Source organism: Tachyglossus aculeatus, chromosome 18, assembly GCF_015852505.1.
Source record: "Tachyglossus aculeatus isolate mTacAcu1 chromosome 18, mTacAcu1.pri, whole genome shotgun sequence".
Lineage (NCBI taxonomy): Eukaryota > Metazoa > Chordata > Mammalia > Monotremata > Tachyglossidae > Tachyglossus > Tachyglossus aculeatus.
Window position 1 is genome coordinate 29,998,040 of NC_052083.1, and position 16,754 is coordinate 30,014,793.

The 16,754-nt window shown below is 43.1% G+C and overlaps 1 protein-coding gene across 2 annotated transcripts in view; it reads right to left on the reverse strand.

Moving 5' to 3' along the window:
• Positions 1-5,318: 5,318 nt before the first annotated feature.
• The window catches only part of EFHC2 (EF-hand domain containing 2), a 67,513-nt gene continuing 56,077 nt past the window's right edge, over positions 5,319-16,754 (reverse strand). For both annotated transcript variants that reach the window (XM_038760440.1, XM_038760441.1), the window contains exons 13-15: positions 16,099-16,191; positions 12,433-12,538; positions 5,319-5,533 (exon numbers count right to left, since the gene is read on the reverse strand). In XM_038760440.1, the coding sequence (XP_038616368.1) occupies positions 5,429-5,533; positions 12,433-12,538; positions 16,099-16,191 (304 nt within the window). In that variant the 3' untranslated portion in view covers positions 5,319-5,428. The remainder of the gene's footprint in view (positions 5,534-12,432; positions 12,539-16,098; positions 16,192-16,754) is intronic.

A 16,754-nucleotide genomic window follows, 5' to 3' on the forward strand; every position in this document is an offset into this window, starting at 1 on the left:
TGCAGTTTGAGGAATGACCAGTCTCCAAGTGTCAGAGTTGCTGGACCTCATCACAGGCCCCCCAGAAAAACTGGAGGAAAAAAAACCCCAAAACAAAGCAATATTGGATTTTTGTACAAATCCAATATTTAGGATTAGGTTGGTCAAATCAGGTCTTATTGTTAGGATGATAATATAAATGGTTAGGAAGAGGGCCAGTAGCAAAAAAATCTATTGAGAGCTTGGTGTGGGCAAAGAACTGCACTAAGTGATTAAGGGAAGTAGGAAAAGATACCCCCCCTGTTTTTGAATAGTCAAACAGGCCAAACTGAGTTAGGCCAATGGACTGCAAGTATTAACAGTGACTTCTTGGTTGCCTGCCTCATGGTTAAAGATCTATCATCTAATATCTTTAAGTAAACTATTTGGAACTTTTCATACATTAATTTACCCACACTTCTTGAACTTATTGATATTTTCTGATATTGACGTGGTAACAGATTCCATATACTTTCTACCGGCTGTGTGAAAAAGTTTTTCCCTTTTGTTTCGCACCTACTTCAATTGCATTTACTGCATGCGTACTCTGTGCAAAGCATGGCCTTTAAAGGTTTGGGACGGTACAGTAGAATTAGTAGGCTTGACCCTTGCTCTCCAGGAGTTTATAAAGGAGGGAGACAGAAACAAAAATAAATTAACAGTAATTCATAATAATTATGTTATTTGTTAAGCACTTACTATGTGCCAGGCACTGCACTAAGTGCTGGATACAAGTAAATCGGGTTGGATACAGTCCCAGTCCCACATGGGGCTCACAGTTTCAATTCCCATTTTACAGCAGACGTACCTGAGGCCCAGAGAAGTGAAGTGACTTGTCCAAGGTCACCCAGAAGACAAGTGGCGGAGCCAGGATCAGGACCTTCTGACACTCCGGCTGATGCTCTATGCACTACACCATTCTGCTGCTTATTACAGGTATGGAGAGGCAAACAATTATAAACATACACACATAACTACAATCAGGTTTGTACCCAAATGCTTAAGTCACATGGAAGTGCTGAAGTGCCAGTTGTGGGGAAAACAGGGTTGGGCACAAGTGATTAGTCAGACAAGGTCTTCTGGAGAGGATATAACTTCCAGAGGGCTTTGAACATGGGAGAGCAGTAATCTGCCAGAAGGGAAGGGATGGCACGAGGGAGAAGTGAGAGAGGTAAGACCAAGTAGGTTAGCTTGAAAGGAATGGTGATGTACAAGCTGGAGTATATTGGAAGAGGAGTGAGGATGGAGAGAGCTGATTGAATGCCCTAAAAGCCAATGGTCAGGAGTTTCTGCTTGATATGTAGAGGAATGGGCAACCTGGAAATTTTTGAAGAATGGGGAAACATGCCAGGAGAATGAGGTTTTAGAAAAATGTTTCAGGCAATAGAGTGAAGTGTGGACTGGATGTAGGCGAGACTGGAGGCAGGGAGGTCTACAAGCTGATGATGATGATGCAATCATCAATTTGGGATATGATGAGGTGGCAGTTTGGGATGGAGAGGAAGAGGCAAGGTCTGGAAGTGTTGTGAGGGAAGAAATGGCAGGATTGAGTGACAGACTGGATATGGAGGTGGAAAGAGAAAAGGCAAGGATAGCACTAATGTTTGTGGGCTTGCATATTATTATCAGAGGTTGATTTTTTTTTTTCAGTTAATGACAGCAATAATCATATTTAACGATCATTTTGTGCAGAGCACTGTTCCAAGCCCTTGGGAGAGTACAATATAACACAGTTGGTAGACACGTTCCCTGCCCTCAGTCTAGAAAACAGCCTTTGCCTCCAGTGGGCAGTGTTGTGAAGACGATATTATTTGTCTTGGTTCTGCCAATCTACACACTAAAAGTATTTTCAGATTTTCAGAGGATTTTGTAGGCAGAGAACATGTCTACCAACTCTGTTGTGCTGTACTCTCCAAAGCACTTAGTACAGTGCTCTGCAAACAGTAAGTGCTCAATGAATTTGATCTATTTTTATTTTTTAAATGGCATTTATTAAGCGCTTACTATGTGCAAAGCACTGTTCTAAGCGCTGGGGAGGTTACAAAGTGATCAGGTTGTCCCATAGGGGGCTCACAGTCTTAATCCCCATTTTACAGATGAGGTAACTGAGGCACAGAGAAGTTAAGTGACTTGCCCAAAGTCACACAACTGACAATTGGCAGAGCCGGGATTAGAACCCATGACCTCTGGCTCCCAAGCCTGGGCTCTTTCAACTTAGCCACGCTGCGTCTCTTTTTTGAAGATGAAGAGTCCTGTTCAGTACATGGCTCAGTGGGATATGCAGAAGTGTGCTAGAAGCAGGAGGAGATTAGAGATTGCAAGGGAGCGAGATTGATTTGGGAGCCCTCCACACAGAGATGTAGCTGAAGCATCATCAATCATCATCATCAATTGTATTTATTGAGCGCTTACTATGTGCAGAGCACTGTACTAAGCGCTTGGGAAGTACAAATCGGCAACACACAGAGACAGTCCCTACCCAACAGTGGGCTCACAGTCTAAAAGGGGGAGACAGAGAACAAAACCAAACATACTAACAAAATAAAATAAATAGAATAGATATGTTCAAGTAAAATAAATAAATAAATAGAGTAATAAATATGTACAAACATATATACATATATACAGGTGCTGTGGGGAAGGGAAGGAGGTAAGATGGGGGGATGGAGAGGGGGACGAGGGAGAGAGGAAGGAAGGGGCTAAGTCTGGGAAGGCTTCCTGGAGGAGGTGAGCTCTCAGTAGGGCATGAAAATTGGTGAGCTCTCTAAGAGAGAATGAGACTAGAAGGGAACCCCAAACTGAGCCTTGTGGGACCCCCAAAGTTAGGGATCGGGAAGCAGAGGAAGTCCTGCGGAAAGAGATTGAGAAGGAATGGCCAGAGAGGTAGGAGGAGAGCCGGGAGAGGGCTCTGTCAGTGTTTCCAGGAGAATAATAATTGTGGTAGTTTGTAAGCTTATTGTGGGCAGGGACTGTGTCTGTTATATTGCACTCTCCTAAGTGCTTAGTACAGTGCTGTGTGCACAGGAAGCACTCAGTAAATAAAATTGACAGTGTCAAGCACTGTTCAAAGAGCTGGGGTAGATTCAAGATAATCAGGTCCCTTCTGGGGCTCACAGTCTAAGTAGGAGGGAGAACAAATGTTGAATCCTCATTTTGTTACTAGTTACGCGACCCCCCGAGCTCCCTTCAAGGCCCTACTGAGAGCTCACCTCCTCCAGGAGGCCTTCCCAGACTGAGCCCCTTCCTTCCTCTCCCCCTCGTCCCCCTCTCCATCCCTTCCCCACAGCACCTGTATATATGTATATATATGTACATATTTATTACTCTATTTTACTTGTACATATCTATTCTATTTATTTTATTTTGTTAGTATGGTTTTGTTCTCTGTCTCCCCCTTCTAGACTGTGAGCCCACTGTTGAGTAGGGACTGTCTCTATATGTTGCCAACTTGTACTTCCCAAGCACTTAGTACAGTGCTCTGCACACAGTAAGCGCTCAATAAATACGATTGATTGATTGATTGATTTTGCAGATGAGGGAATTGAGGATCAGAGTAGTCAAGTGACATTCCAAGGTCCCACAGCAGACAAGTGGAGAAGCTGGGATTAAGTCCATGCTTTTTCCACTAGGTTTCCACTGCATCAGAACCATTTGAGAGGCAGAGGAGGATTCAAGTTTCATTATCCTGATTTAGGTGGGGGTTTTGGAAAACAATTCTCTGGTCACCCTGTCCACACTCTTTTTGATGTTGTAAAACTAAATCAGGAGTAAGTGCTCAATAAATATTGATGGATTGATTGACCCTGCAGTCAGCTTTCAGCTTGAAGAGTCCTACTCTTTTCAGTCTGTCTTAATATGGACACTGTTCTGTCTCACTGATTATTTTAGCTGTCTTTCCTCCAGCTCCATTTTGTTCTTCTTAAAATGGAACAATTCAGGTGTAGACAAACCAATGGTTCCTTACAACGCCAGGGTGCAGCTCTTCACTTTGTTTCTAGTCAAGACTGCTCTGATTTTTGTCACGGTGGAGCTTTTGGAGGGTTAGAGCCCCTCACCATTGGGAACTATTGTATGAGAAGCAGCGTGGCTCAGTGGAAAGAGCATGGGCTTTGAAGTCAGAGGTCAGGGGTTCAAATCCCGGCTCCGCCAATTGTCAATTGTCAGCTGTGTGACTTTGGGCAAGTCACTTAACTTCTCTGTGCCTCAGTTACCTCATCTGTAAAATGGGGATTAAGACAGTGAGCCCCCCGTGGGACAACCTGATCACCTTGTAACCCAGTGCTTAAAACAGTGTTTTGCATGTAGTAAGCGCTTAATAAATGCCATCATTATTATTATTATTATTATGTCACAGCATTAGGTAACAGTAAGACTGGAAAGGATATGGAGACTATAGGTCCCTAAATTTGTCATCACTAGTATCTCTTTTGGTTAGGGTCAATTCTGGCTCACAAAAAGGAAAGACTGCCCCTTCACTTTTTTAAAACGTTATTTGTTAAAGTGCTTACTATGTGCCAGGCACTGTACTGAGCGATTCAGGCTACTTAGGTTGAACCCAGTCCCTGTCCCACCTGGGGCGCACAGTCTTATTCCACATTTTCCAGATGAGGTAACAGACACAGAGAAGTTGTGACTTGCCCAAGGTCACACAGCAGCCAAAAGGCAGAGCTGGGATTAGAACCTAGGTCTTCTGACTCTGAGGTCCATGCTGTAGCCACTAGGTTATGTTGCTTCTCCAATTACTTGATACTGTCTTGGTATGAAGACAGGAATTGTGTCTATTAATTCTACTGCACTGACTGTGAGCCCGTTGTTGGGTATGGACCGTCTCTATACGTTGCCTACCTGTACTTCCCAAGCGCTTAGTACAGTGCTCTGCACACAGTAAGTGACCAATAAATATGATTGATTGAATGAGTGAATGGTACAGCTCTCCACCCCGAGTAAGCACTCAATAAATATTATTAAGTGACAGATTCTGATATACTGGACCCAACATGGTAGTACAAAGAACAGTTAGTTCCCCCTAATGCTAAAATACAGCTGAAAAGTATGCCAAGAAAGTAGTAAACACTTACCTATTGATTTGATATCGCGTGCTCTGTGCTGTCCCACAAACAGTACGTTTTTCTTTCAGGTCAGAATGGTTTAGGACAGTCAAAAACAATGAATTCAAGACCCTGTCATTAAGAATTGGAACCCATGATAAAAATATAAGATCTCTAAAAGATATTTAAATGGTCCCTTTGTACCAACATTGCAATTTAGCTTTCTGATAAAATGAAAGTGACCAAAAGAGATTAACTACACTTCTTTATGGAGTAAGGCATTTAAAATTCAAAACAATACATCTTTGATTCTTTTTAAGGGGACTGTTTTCTTCAAGATATATTTGGTACAGTGAAAACATTCACTCAGGTTGTTCTTCAATGCCAAACACATCCTTTAGCAGAGGCAGGTATTTGACACATTTCACTGGAGGAGGGGAAAGTTGACCTCCCCAGACATCTTCAGCCTAAAAGTAGAAAAGATGATGGCGAGTTTAGAATTCAGTGGAGTGAAAAGGAGCACTAAAGGTGCTCCATGATTATCTAAGCTAACTCCCACACTTGGGAAATGAGGTGACTTTCAAAAGGAGGTCCCTGTTATAATATGCTACTTTTGATGTTTCCCCCCAACCCTCTAAGGAAGAGACACAGGTGAGCAGGCAAAAACATCCCTTCCTAGATAGATACCCTCAGTCCAGGCAGCTGTTTCCAAGAAGTATGACCTAAATGAAATGTTGAAATGCAGATTCAGGCTTGGGGGGTGGGGGGGACTCACCCCCAGGGCCTTCTGAATCCTAATGCCACTAAGGGACAGTGAGAAAAGAGGCTAGATTACCCACTGTCATGCTCTATAAGCTTTTTTCCAACATCCTCCCTCTTCACTTCCAAAATGTATGCTTCACTTTACAATTGTGAAACAAGCAAAAAAAAAATACTTTGATCAATAATGATGGCAAAAAGTTATTAGACTCTGTTTCATCACTGAGGCTAAAACTGCCTCACTCTAATCTGAAAGCAGTTCTTTCAGGTATGGGGGACCTAAATGTTTACAGTCGTAATACTGGCAAAATGTGACAAATGTATAGTCGGGATTCAGAGTAACATTTACAGGTCAACTCACTCTTCTATTCATTTCTCTCTTTCCTTTATATGAGCTTCACAGTGTGCAATGCAACTCTGAATCTGTTAAATCAATATTAAGCTAAAATACAATCTGGTTTCCTTGCCTTTTGCCCACAGTGGCAGGGAAGGGTGAGGGGTGGGGAGGATCAGCACTGCCCTCTGACTGTGCCCCTCATCAAAAGCCCCTGGTTTGCAGTCTCATCGAAGTGGCCTAGCCAACGGTGCCCACAAATGGAAATCGTCACCATAGGGCAAGCTGCTCCTGTGGCCAGGTAGAAATTTACGTTGCTCATAGGCACCAAGGTCACTGGCTTCAGGGGAGAAATCCCCCTTGGTTGAAGCAGAGAATCTTGGACAGGGACTTGATTTCCCCCCCCCACTGACTCTGTGCTGGACTCCTCCCAGAGACTGGAGGGGGTGGGGAGATGGGGCGCAGGAGGGGCTACAGGCAAGGTGTATTGGCCTCCGTGGAACAGGTTCCCAGTAAAGGGTTAACCTACTAACTTTCATCAAAGATTCTTTCCCTAATTTGCGAGGTAACCAAAGTCACTTAGGGTTAGCCTACTAACTTTCATCAAAGATTCTTTCCCTAATTCGCGAGGTAACCAAAGTCACTTGGATGGAAAGACACAGATCTGAAGTCCTACCATTAAAAGAATAGTCCAGTTTAGTGCATTATCGGAATATTGCCGCAGGGAGGAAAATCAAAAAATTATTTACCACAGCCGTATTGAGTAAAGTATTCAAATACCTTGATTTACAGAGAATTGCCAGGATTTGAAAATGTAAAAATGGTCCATTTTTCATTGGAAGAACTCTTACCAAGTGTCAGAAAAGAGAAACCTCAATTTAATAGTAGATTGGCAATAGGTTTGGTTTCAAACTGCCTATTTTAATGTCCCTAGGCTGTTCTGCCACCAAAAAGAACATGAATGTAAAAAGAATCTGTTATAAAGACTGTCCTGTACAGAGGAGAAAGCCAATGGAAAAGCAAAATAAGGTTTCTGGTTAAGACACTTGGCATTTAATACCCTTCTCTCTGAAATGGAAAAGAATAGTCTATGGTTGTTTCCAAATGGTGCTCAGATTTTCAGTGGAAAACGTAGTGGTCAGTTTGCAGCAGGGGGCATGAGGAATTAGGTTGATAATTCTGGGACAGACTGATGAAAGGGGAACCCCAAACTTCCCACTCCCGGTCCTGTACACTGACCTCTCGATTATTTCAGACATGAGTCATTCAAAGCTGAAGAGCAGCCGGGTTGACCCAGAGCTTTCTGAGACTCCCCGGGGAGACGCTTGCCGGGCATAGAGACCATAAAGCAGGTGAGTCTGAAAGAAGAGGTCCCAAAGAGGGCCTCAAGATTCAGAAAAATCTAATTTCCCCCTCCCATAAAGAGTTGCTAAGGTATCTGTGGTGGGCGGGAGAAGCCCCCAAATGGATGATCACCCGACCCAATTGGGGGGAAGTGCAGCTGCTCCTCTGAAAGGGCGGGAACACCATCCTCTTAATAAACCAGAGGAAGCGAAGGAGGAAGTGGAATGGAAGCACGTTCAAGCAGCCGAGAACCAGGCTGGAACAGCAAAGCTGTGTGTGAGTGAACAGGCTGGGGTGGATTTATTTGCTCTGACATTTTTAAAAGGCAATATAATTGGATTACGGCTAATTCTATTTTAAAATTTTCCACTGTAACACCAACAGCCAGATGCAGCAGGGATTCAAGCAGGCAAGCCTTTTTTTTAACTCACCCCCACGTACTGGTCGGATGGAGACACACTGCTTGGTTTCCCACCTTTTACAAAGGAAGTGGTTCATTTTGAGGCCCCCCACGTAGACGTTGGGTGGGTGATTGCCAAGGACGTGGTGGTCGTTCTCCTCTATCTAGTGTCCTTCTGATTACAAACAGAGCCTCCACGCCACCCATCCTGCCCCTCTGATGAAAGGAGAACCTCAGGACAACTGCGTAGCTTGGTTCTCCGCTCTAGCCCCAGACAGACACTGACCCTGACCTCTGCCAGAGTGTGAGCTTCCACAGTTCAAATCTAGCTTCAGACAGGGTTTCTGGGGCCTCCTCTCTTCGTGAATAGCTCAGGGCTCAGCTCTAGGCCCTGCAGCCCACTCCTGGGACCTGCGGACTCCTGGGAGCTTAGTTGTGCTGCGCCCAAAGCTGAAGCTAACTTCGTTCAGGCTGGGTTCAGATTGGCTGCCTGTGTACTCCTCATTGTCTCCCCCAATTTTAAGGTCGCCTTGGGCAGAGAGGAGCCATGGCACAGTCGCCGGGTAACCGGTTACCACAAGACCGCCCACCCCCTGAGGCAGCAATGTAAGTACGAATGTTCCATATGCATGCGTGAGGCCATTCCCTACATCTGAAGCTCTAGTCCCTTTCCCGGTCCCTGTTTTCGAGGGTCTCAGCTGGTCTGTTTCGCACTGGGAATGGAGAAGCACCCAGATCATCCAGGGATATCATCTGCTGCAGTTTAGAGTTGAGGCTTGCAGTGTCAAATCTAGAAACAAGTCAAATAGAGGATGTCCAGGAGGCAGGATGCCAGAGAGATAGATGTAACCCACTACCATTAGCTCACTACTTTCACCCAGAAGTCCTCAGGACACACAAGTCCTCTCGTTGCTGCTCTCACATGTACAAGGCACCTAAGACTCTATTTTGGACCACAGAGAAGAAACTTTCTGGAACCTCTCAACCCCCAGCAACCTCTATCACACAGTTACGGACTGAAACCCTTTTTTAAAAGTACAGTAGGAGGGAGAGAGAGTGATAGCAGCCAAAAATGACTGTTTCTCCCCAAAATGATGGATGAAAGACAAGGTTATTTTGCTAGGAATTGTTAGGGGAATGGTAGAGGCATATAGGAGACCCAGCTCCAGTGTTGACAGAGTACACACTCTAGAAGCATCCGAGTTATTACCGTTAACAACATTCATAGGACACTTGGGTGACTCTTCTAAATTTATGAGCTCAGTAACCCTATGCGTGTTCAGCATTGACTAAAGAATATTCCCCCCCCAACACTATTCATTATACCATAGTCACAATCCCATCCCAATTTAAAACTTCTTCCTAATCCCATGATCCATCATCAACGGGGGTATCAAGTTCTGTCCTGCATCATTCCGCTCTAGCTGGGTTCTCTCCACTGGCCAAAATGAAAAGCAGCAGCACAGGCCTACGAGTCCGAAGGACTTGGGTTCTAACCCTGGCTCTGTCACTTGTCTGCTTGTCTGTCAGTTGTATGACCTTGGGCAAGTCACTTAACTTCTCTGGGCCTCAGTTACCTCATCTGGAAAATGGGGATTAATATTGCGAGCCCCATGTGGGACAGGGACTGTGTGCAACCCAATTAACTTTTAACTACCCCTGCGCATAGAACGGTGCCTGGCTCATCATAGGTGCTTAACAAATACCATTATTATTATTTTATAATTGTTATTATTAATAACAAATACCACTTAAAAATGTTTCTTATGAGTTTTACATTTACAATTTTGGCATATTCTTTGCCAGCTGTAAAATAATTCCTCCAGGTGTCTTCCCTGAGATTAAAATGCCTCAAAGCCAAGTCTGGAGGCCTGCTGAAGTCTCTGCAAATGCTAAATGCATAACATTTTGCTTTCACAAATTCTTCACAGACCAAGATAGTATTTGTGATGCTACATTCCCAGCCTACACCTTGGAGAATAATCTATTGAAACTGACCATTTGCCCACTGGGACCCTGGTCTTTCAGAAAAAGAGTGATGAATTACGCCTAATGAGCTTCCCAGTTATGAAGTCCTAGTAGGCTTTGGAGAAGGGAACTATATACAGGAACCAAGTATATTTTATTAAACCAGAGTGAGGGAACACTATAAAGTGCCTCAAGGAGCACCAATGAAAAATCAATCATAAAATGTCTTATGATTTGAAACTCTAGGTACGGTCACGGACGGAGACTAGGTGACAGCAGCCTATCCAATTAGCTGTTATGTGCTGAACACAGAGTACCGAAGAACCTCTATAAAGACCCAATAAAACACTGAACAGAAGATGCGGAATTCCTGTGGACAGCTCGGACCCAGCAGCAACCGACGGACCAATCCAGAACATGGACATTAACCTCTGCTGTGGAAGAGGGGAACACTAAGAAGCAGGAACCCCCTCGATGTCATCATTAGTAAGTACAAATAGCATCTCTGAAACCAAGTAGACTGCTAAATATACTGCATAAGCCCTAATGCCAATTATAACAAGACACTGTACTGCTGACTGATCTAGAATAAACTCACCCACCTTGCCCCAAGCAAATCCTTTTTCACATTTTAATCCAGAGCTGGAGCCTGTTTTATGGTATTTAAGTGCTCACTCTGTGTCAAATATTGTCTTGAATGTTGGGGAAGGCACAAATCATTCATTCATTGTCATAATTATTGAGCACTTACTGTGTGCAGAGCACTGTACTAAATGCTTGGGAAGTACCAGTTGGCAACATATAGAGACTGTCCCAATTGCGTAGGGCGCAGCATGAAATGACCCAAACTTTTCAGAGGTAGAAAACAGAAGGCAAGACCAGGCTGACATTGAAACTAATCCTTCCATAGCCAGAGCCCTCTACTAGCTCACATTCCTTCCCTGAACCTGGTATTTCTAAGATTAAGTTTCGGTTCGATATGCTTGAGTTTTAGCCTGTGAGGTCAGACCCTGAGTCACGGTTCTTTCTTCCAAAGAAGTCCCGTCTAGTCCAGATCCATGAAAAGTAGTTGTGGTATTTGTTAAGCGCTTACTATGTATCTGGCACTGCACTAAGCACTGGGGCAGATAACAAGGTAATTGGGTTGGACATAGTCCCTGTCCCATATTGGGCTCACAGTCTTAATCCCCATTTTATAGATGAGGTGAGAAGTGAGAGATGAGAAATGCAGTGACTTGTCTGAGGTCACAAAGAAAACAAGTGGCAAAGCTGGGATTAGAACCAAGGTCCTTCTTAGAGAAGCAGCGTGGCTCAGCGGAAAGAGCCTGGGCTTTGGAGTCAGCTGTGTGACTCTGGGCAAGTCACTTAACTTCTCTGTGCCTCAGTTACCTCACCTGTAAAATGGGGATTAAAACTGGGAGCCCCCCGTGGGACAACCTGATCACCTTGTAACCTCCCCAGTGCTTAGAACAGTGATTTGCACATAGTAAGCGCTTAATAAATACCATTATTATTACGGTATCCCCTATCCCCTAGGTCACTCTGCTTCAGTTTCCAGTCTTTTCCCAACTCCTAGTTTTACACTTAGAAGGGCTCTAACCCCAATTGAATAGAAGACCTGAGAGGCCCCAATCAATCAATCAATCATCCGTATTTATTGAGCGCTTACTGTGTGCAAAGCACTGTACTAAGCGCTTGGGAAGTACAAGTTGGCCCCAGTGCTCCCTAAGATGGAGATGCTTCCCAAAGACACTGACCTTGGGACCTGGCGTGGCCCTCTAGCTTTGGACCCATCACCCCAACTTTGCTCTTCCCTATTCAGACCCACTGTCGAAGGGGACCCTGCCTTTGAGGGTGAGGGATCAGAGGCAGGTTTTCAGGATAATGGAGTCTAGATGACCTTTTTAGCACAGAGGAATTTATCCACCACCTGCAGGCATCAGAAACCATCTTTTCTAACCATAATGGATCCAATGAGAGACCCTTAGTGAAGTAAAGGGCCCCAAAACTGGAAATAGTTTTTTTTCTTGCAAAGAGCAGTATTTAATCCTATGTACATTTATGGTTTTTCTTTGTGAAGCATTTTTAAATGCATTAAGAAATATTTGGACCGTGAATCCACGTACCACATAAGTATAAAACAAAGAAAAGCTGTGGCTATAGCTATACGTATCGTTGAGGAACCATTTGTCACCATATGCAATTTGCATAGGCTGTATTTTATTATGAGGGGGTTGGAATTTTTCAATAACAGTGTTTATAACATTTCATAACAGTTTCCTAGTATTTCACTCTTCACCTGCCAGTCAGGTAAGGCATATAAGGCTCCAGACAGGCATTTCTCTCCTTACTCCAGGGATGATTGTTTCTTATGAAAAGAGGATTAACTTAACACAAACATCCGGGCTATAAATGCCAGAACTTCATTCAGTAAATGCTCTTTCAAAACATCAGAGGTATCATTTCCCTCTGCATGGTATTTTTAAGATGAATGACACTGAATTCAATATTAAAGGATTTGAAGGCTTGGAAATATGTTTTTTAAAAGTTATTAATTTTACCTCTGTAGACATCATCATAGTTTGGGAAGCAGGAATTGCATTTCCCCTCCAGTTTAGACCAGAAAAAAACTTCTTGTAATCTATTTGTTCACTGCTGTCTTCAAACCTGAAAATGAAATTTAAATACATGGATTGATCTAAACGGCTCCAAATGCAATAGTAATTTTACCATTAAAATATATATTGCACATTCTGCTTTATATGATCCCATATAGTACTAAGCAAAGTTGACCTCCTCCCAAGATGTTTTAGATTATAGGAACCTAACAGAAAAATTCTTATGATGACTTTTTCCTTATTTAGTTTAAAATATTTAGTCTTCTACATTTTTGTCCTCCTTTCCCCTCCCTGTAAAATGTTTTATCCTCCAAGCTTTTGGGCTGTTTATCTAATCAGATCATTCCATTTCTATGATTCTACCAAAAGCTCTTCCTTTTAATTTCTTCCCCTTTCTATCAGCGTGGAAATCACTGATAACTTTACCATTGGGGAGAAAGGGGCTTAGAACAAAAGGAACAGCACTTTCCCAGCAATGCTCTAATAATGCAGTGAAACAACACACAAAAAACCCCCCACTAGTTCATTTCTATGTGGTATTCTCTGTTCATTCACTGAATTGTATTTATTGTGCGCTTACTATATGCAGAGTACTGTACTAAGCACTTGGGAGAGTACAGTACAAAAATAGACATGTTCCCTGCCCACAATGAACTTACAGTCTAGAACCTCCACTGATTCCAGGTCACTAAGCTATGTTAATCATGGTGGGCCTGAAAATTGTAGCTGTTTATTTCGACTGTGCCGAGACTCAAGCTTATTTTTGTCATAAATATAGTACTTAGTGAGATAGCACCATGACCTCAAGTTCCATAAATGGCCCGGGCTTTCCCAAGATGGAGTTTCATGTTGATAAAATGTGACAAAATTCAGAAGAGACTTAGAGTTTTACATTGTAAGCCTACCTCAGGAGACCAGATACAGCCAATGTTAATTCCTCCTCCTTTTTGAGAATTTTAGGCCTGGGATACTCTCCACAGGAATCTGTTGTTTTAACTAGAGGCTGACCCCAACTGCTGTTCCAGGAGCTCCATTTTTAGAAAGGTTACTTTGTCTTCCTCAAGAGGATTGTACAGATAATCAGCCATGAAGGTTTTAGTACTTGAGGATTACTACCTCTCCTACCACAAAGAACACTCTCGAGAACCTTAACTAAATAATGTACTAAAAGCAATCTGGGGGAAAAAATGAGGTATCCACTTAAGAGAAAAGCACAACAAACTTCAGGGTTCTTTTCTTCTGATGTTTTGTAAACAGCACCTAGAGAAGTTCATTCAACTGGTCAGCAGTACATAGAAAGGGAATAAAACAGTCATGTTGAATGAATGACTTTAAATCAAGTCACATTGAGCCTTGGGTGGGAACAACCAAACTGATGAAGATTGCAGGATCCTTCCCTAGCAGGCTAATCAATTCCATTGCTATTGTTTTCTCTTTGGCTCTGGCACATCCCATCCCAAGTCATTTCATAGCAGGGCTCTGTTTATGGAAGCATCTGTAATCTAAAAGGAATTGCAATTTCTTTTTTCCTCTCAATGCAAAACAGACAATATAGGCAGAATATTTTGCAGAAGGAAATGCTTGATTTAACCTTCTCTGGCCCTTATGTTTAATGCCTTTAATTCCATGTTTACTAATTATCTGTAAATTCTGTTTTCAGAACATCCATGACTATGGGATCCTTCCCTTGGCCACAGTATCTTGTAGGGTTCATGGACGTAAATCAAAGTTGTGAACCCCAAAGGGTAAAAGCCAGTTTCCAGTTTCAAAAGGAAAAGACTCCAGTCCTTGGGGCCCTATAGAGAATCCCTCACATATACAATCCAGTTACAGCAGAGCCTTGAATAGAGATTTCAGTGCTTGAGAACAAACCCGATCACTGGAAACTGCGGGGAAATATATCAGCTGGTTGCATTCTCTGCAGTAGAAGGTAATCAGGGACATGGAAAGGGGTAGTGAGTGGAGGTGAAGAGTGAGTCCTTGAAGAAGGAGGTGATTAAGAATAAGCTATTAGGACAGTCTCTTCACCCTTTAGAACCTTGTGAAGTCTACATGGCAACAGCTGGGACCAAAGAGGCCAGAGAAGGGTTGACGACACAGCTGCAAGCGGTCAAAGTATGAGTAAGGAATATAAAAAGAGCCCAAAGCTCAGCCCAGGAGGCCAATGGCAAGGTAGAAAGGGTTTTGCCAAAAGATGAACTGGAGTCTAAAGCTTCCCCAGAGCCCCAGGACAGCTGCTTGTTATAAGGCAGCTGTTAGAGGAGTGAGATGTGAATTTAGCAAATCACAAAGGGAACTCATCTTGGATTCTGACTCAGACTCCAAGGGGGATTGGTTCCCAGCATTGCTTCCTGAAGGAACAACTGGTTTCCTAACAGGGGCAAATGGGACAGGGCCATGGAAGATGGTATAACCTCAAAGACGAAGGTCCATGGTCTCTGCGATGCTAAGTCCTTAAAGGCTAACCTAGAAAGAAGCTCGCAAATGTTCAGCAGCTGGAAGTTCTGTTTCTTTTCTTCCCACACTGGGTACCAGATTCCTTAACTCAGCCAGTGATGGCAGTAGCTCCGAAACTGGTAGGCCCCTCCTAAAGTAGGGTGTTTCTGGGAGCCGTCATTCATAGTCAAGGGATGCTAAGTGTTTCGATATCAGTGCAGTGCAGCTCTTTCTGAAAGATGAATACTCTCACTGGCATGGAGAGTCCTGATGTTTCATAACAAGATGGTTGTTTTCTTAAGAGCTTGGAACAGTGCTCTGCACATAGTAAGCGCTCAATAAATACCATTGTTTGATTGATTAATTGTGGCTGATTAGTAAGCCCTGTTTGGTTTGGGTGGTAAAATTTTAGGGACCTCATTTTTAATTCATTTTTATTTTTTAATTCCTGGTCATCCAGGGTCACCAGTGCTTTGCTAAGTAGGGCTCTTATTGTGAGAGCTACTTGCATAACCTTTTTTACCCAGCATAATTAAGGTGTTCAGTCATCAATGGGACATGGATTAAACTGATGGATAGTACAGAACCCTTTACACTTTTTTATGGTATTTGTTAAATACTTACTATGTGCCAGGCACTGTTCTAAGTGCTGGGATAGATACAAAGTAATTAGGTTGGACACAGTCCCTGTCCCACATGGGGCTGATGGTCTTAATCCACATCTTATCGGTGAGATAACTGAGGCACAGAGAAGTGAAGTGACTTGCCCAAGGTCACACAGCAGACAAATGGCAGAGCTAGGATTAGAACCCAGATCCTTCTGACTTCCAGGCCCCGGGGTCTAACCGCTAGGACATGCAGCTTCTTGACTCTTTTGCCCAGTCTCCCATAAACAACCTTAGGTGTTGTTCGACAGCTGACTGGGCTGAAGGTGAAAACTGGCAGGGGAACAGAATTTCTCTCTTGCCCTCTTTAGCATCAGGCAGAGCTGCTATGCCTGTCTCCATTTTGAGGCTGCTACCTGGTGAAAGCTAGCATAAACACAAACCTGTCAAAAGATAAGCCATAGATATTTAAAGATCTACTGTTTAGTTTTTTACATATTGGGAATTTATCTATTACCATAAATCTATCAAGAACGTGTCTGTGAACACGGTTTAGTCAATTACTTACACAGAGAGCAGTTCCCGTAGAAGACCGTCAGCCAAGGGCAATCTGAAGGCCTTGCAGATAGTTCGGATTTCTTCTGTGGGCAGTGAGCCTTTTCTGCATCAAAACAAAATGGAAGAAATCCATGAGTCCTTTTCTAACCCTTACTAAAAATGAAAAAAATTGAATGATGTGAAAGGTCCCATGAAAGTCCAAGATTTGCTGGGACTCCTTCCGGTTAACTTAGAAATTTTCACAGAGTCATTCTTACTCTTCACTACTTCTTCTTTTCCTGATAACTTTTTCCCCAAGGGAGGAGTAAAGTAACTAGGAAGGAGAAACAGTTCTCACTAATGAGTACGGTGAAACAATATAATGAGGCTTTGCCTTTAGAACAAGATTATAGGAAAAGGGCAGCTTCATTTAATTACATTTAATATTACTGAAGACTAGCACAACTGGTGATGACTCACAGAATGCCCTGATGCTGAATTTCTTAACTGGACCAAAGAAAGATTGCATTAATGCTAAAGTAAAGCCACCAGGAATCAGGAGATACCTTTTCGAAAAAGCTGTGCATGTAATTTTGTGTCCTCTCTAATATGGAGATGTTTAAAAAGTTACAGGTCCTTAGGATTAAAAAATGACCACACAGCTCAATATTGTTGGGCCACAGTTGG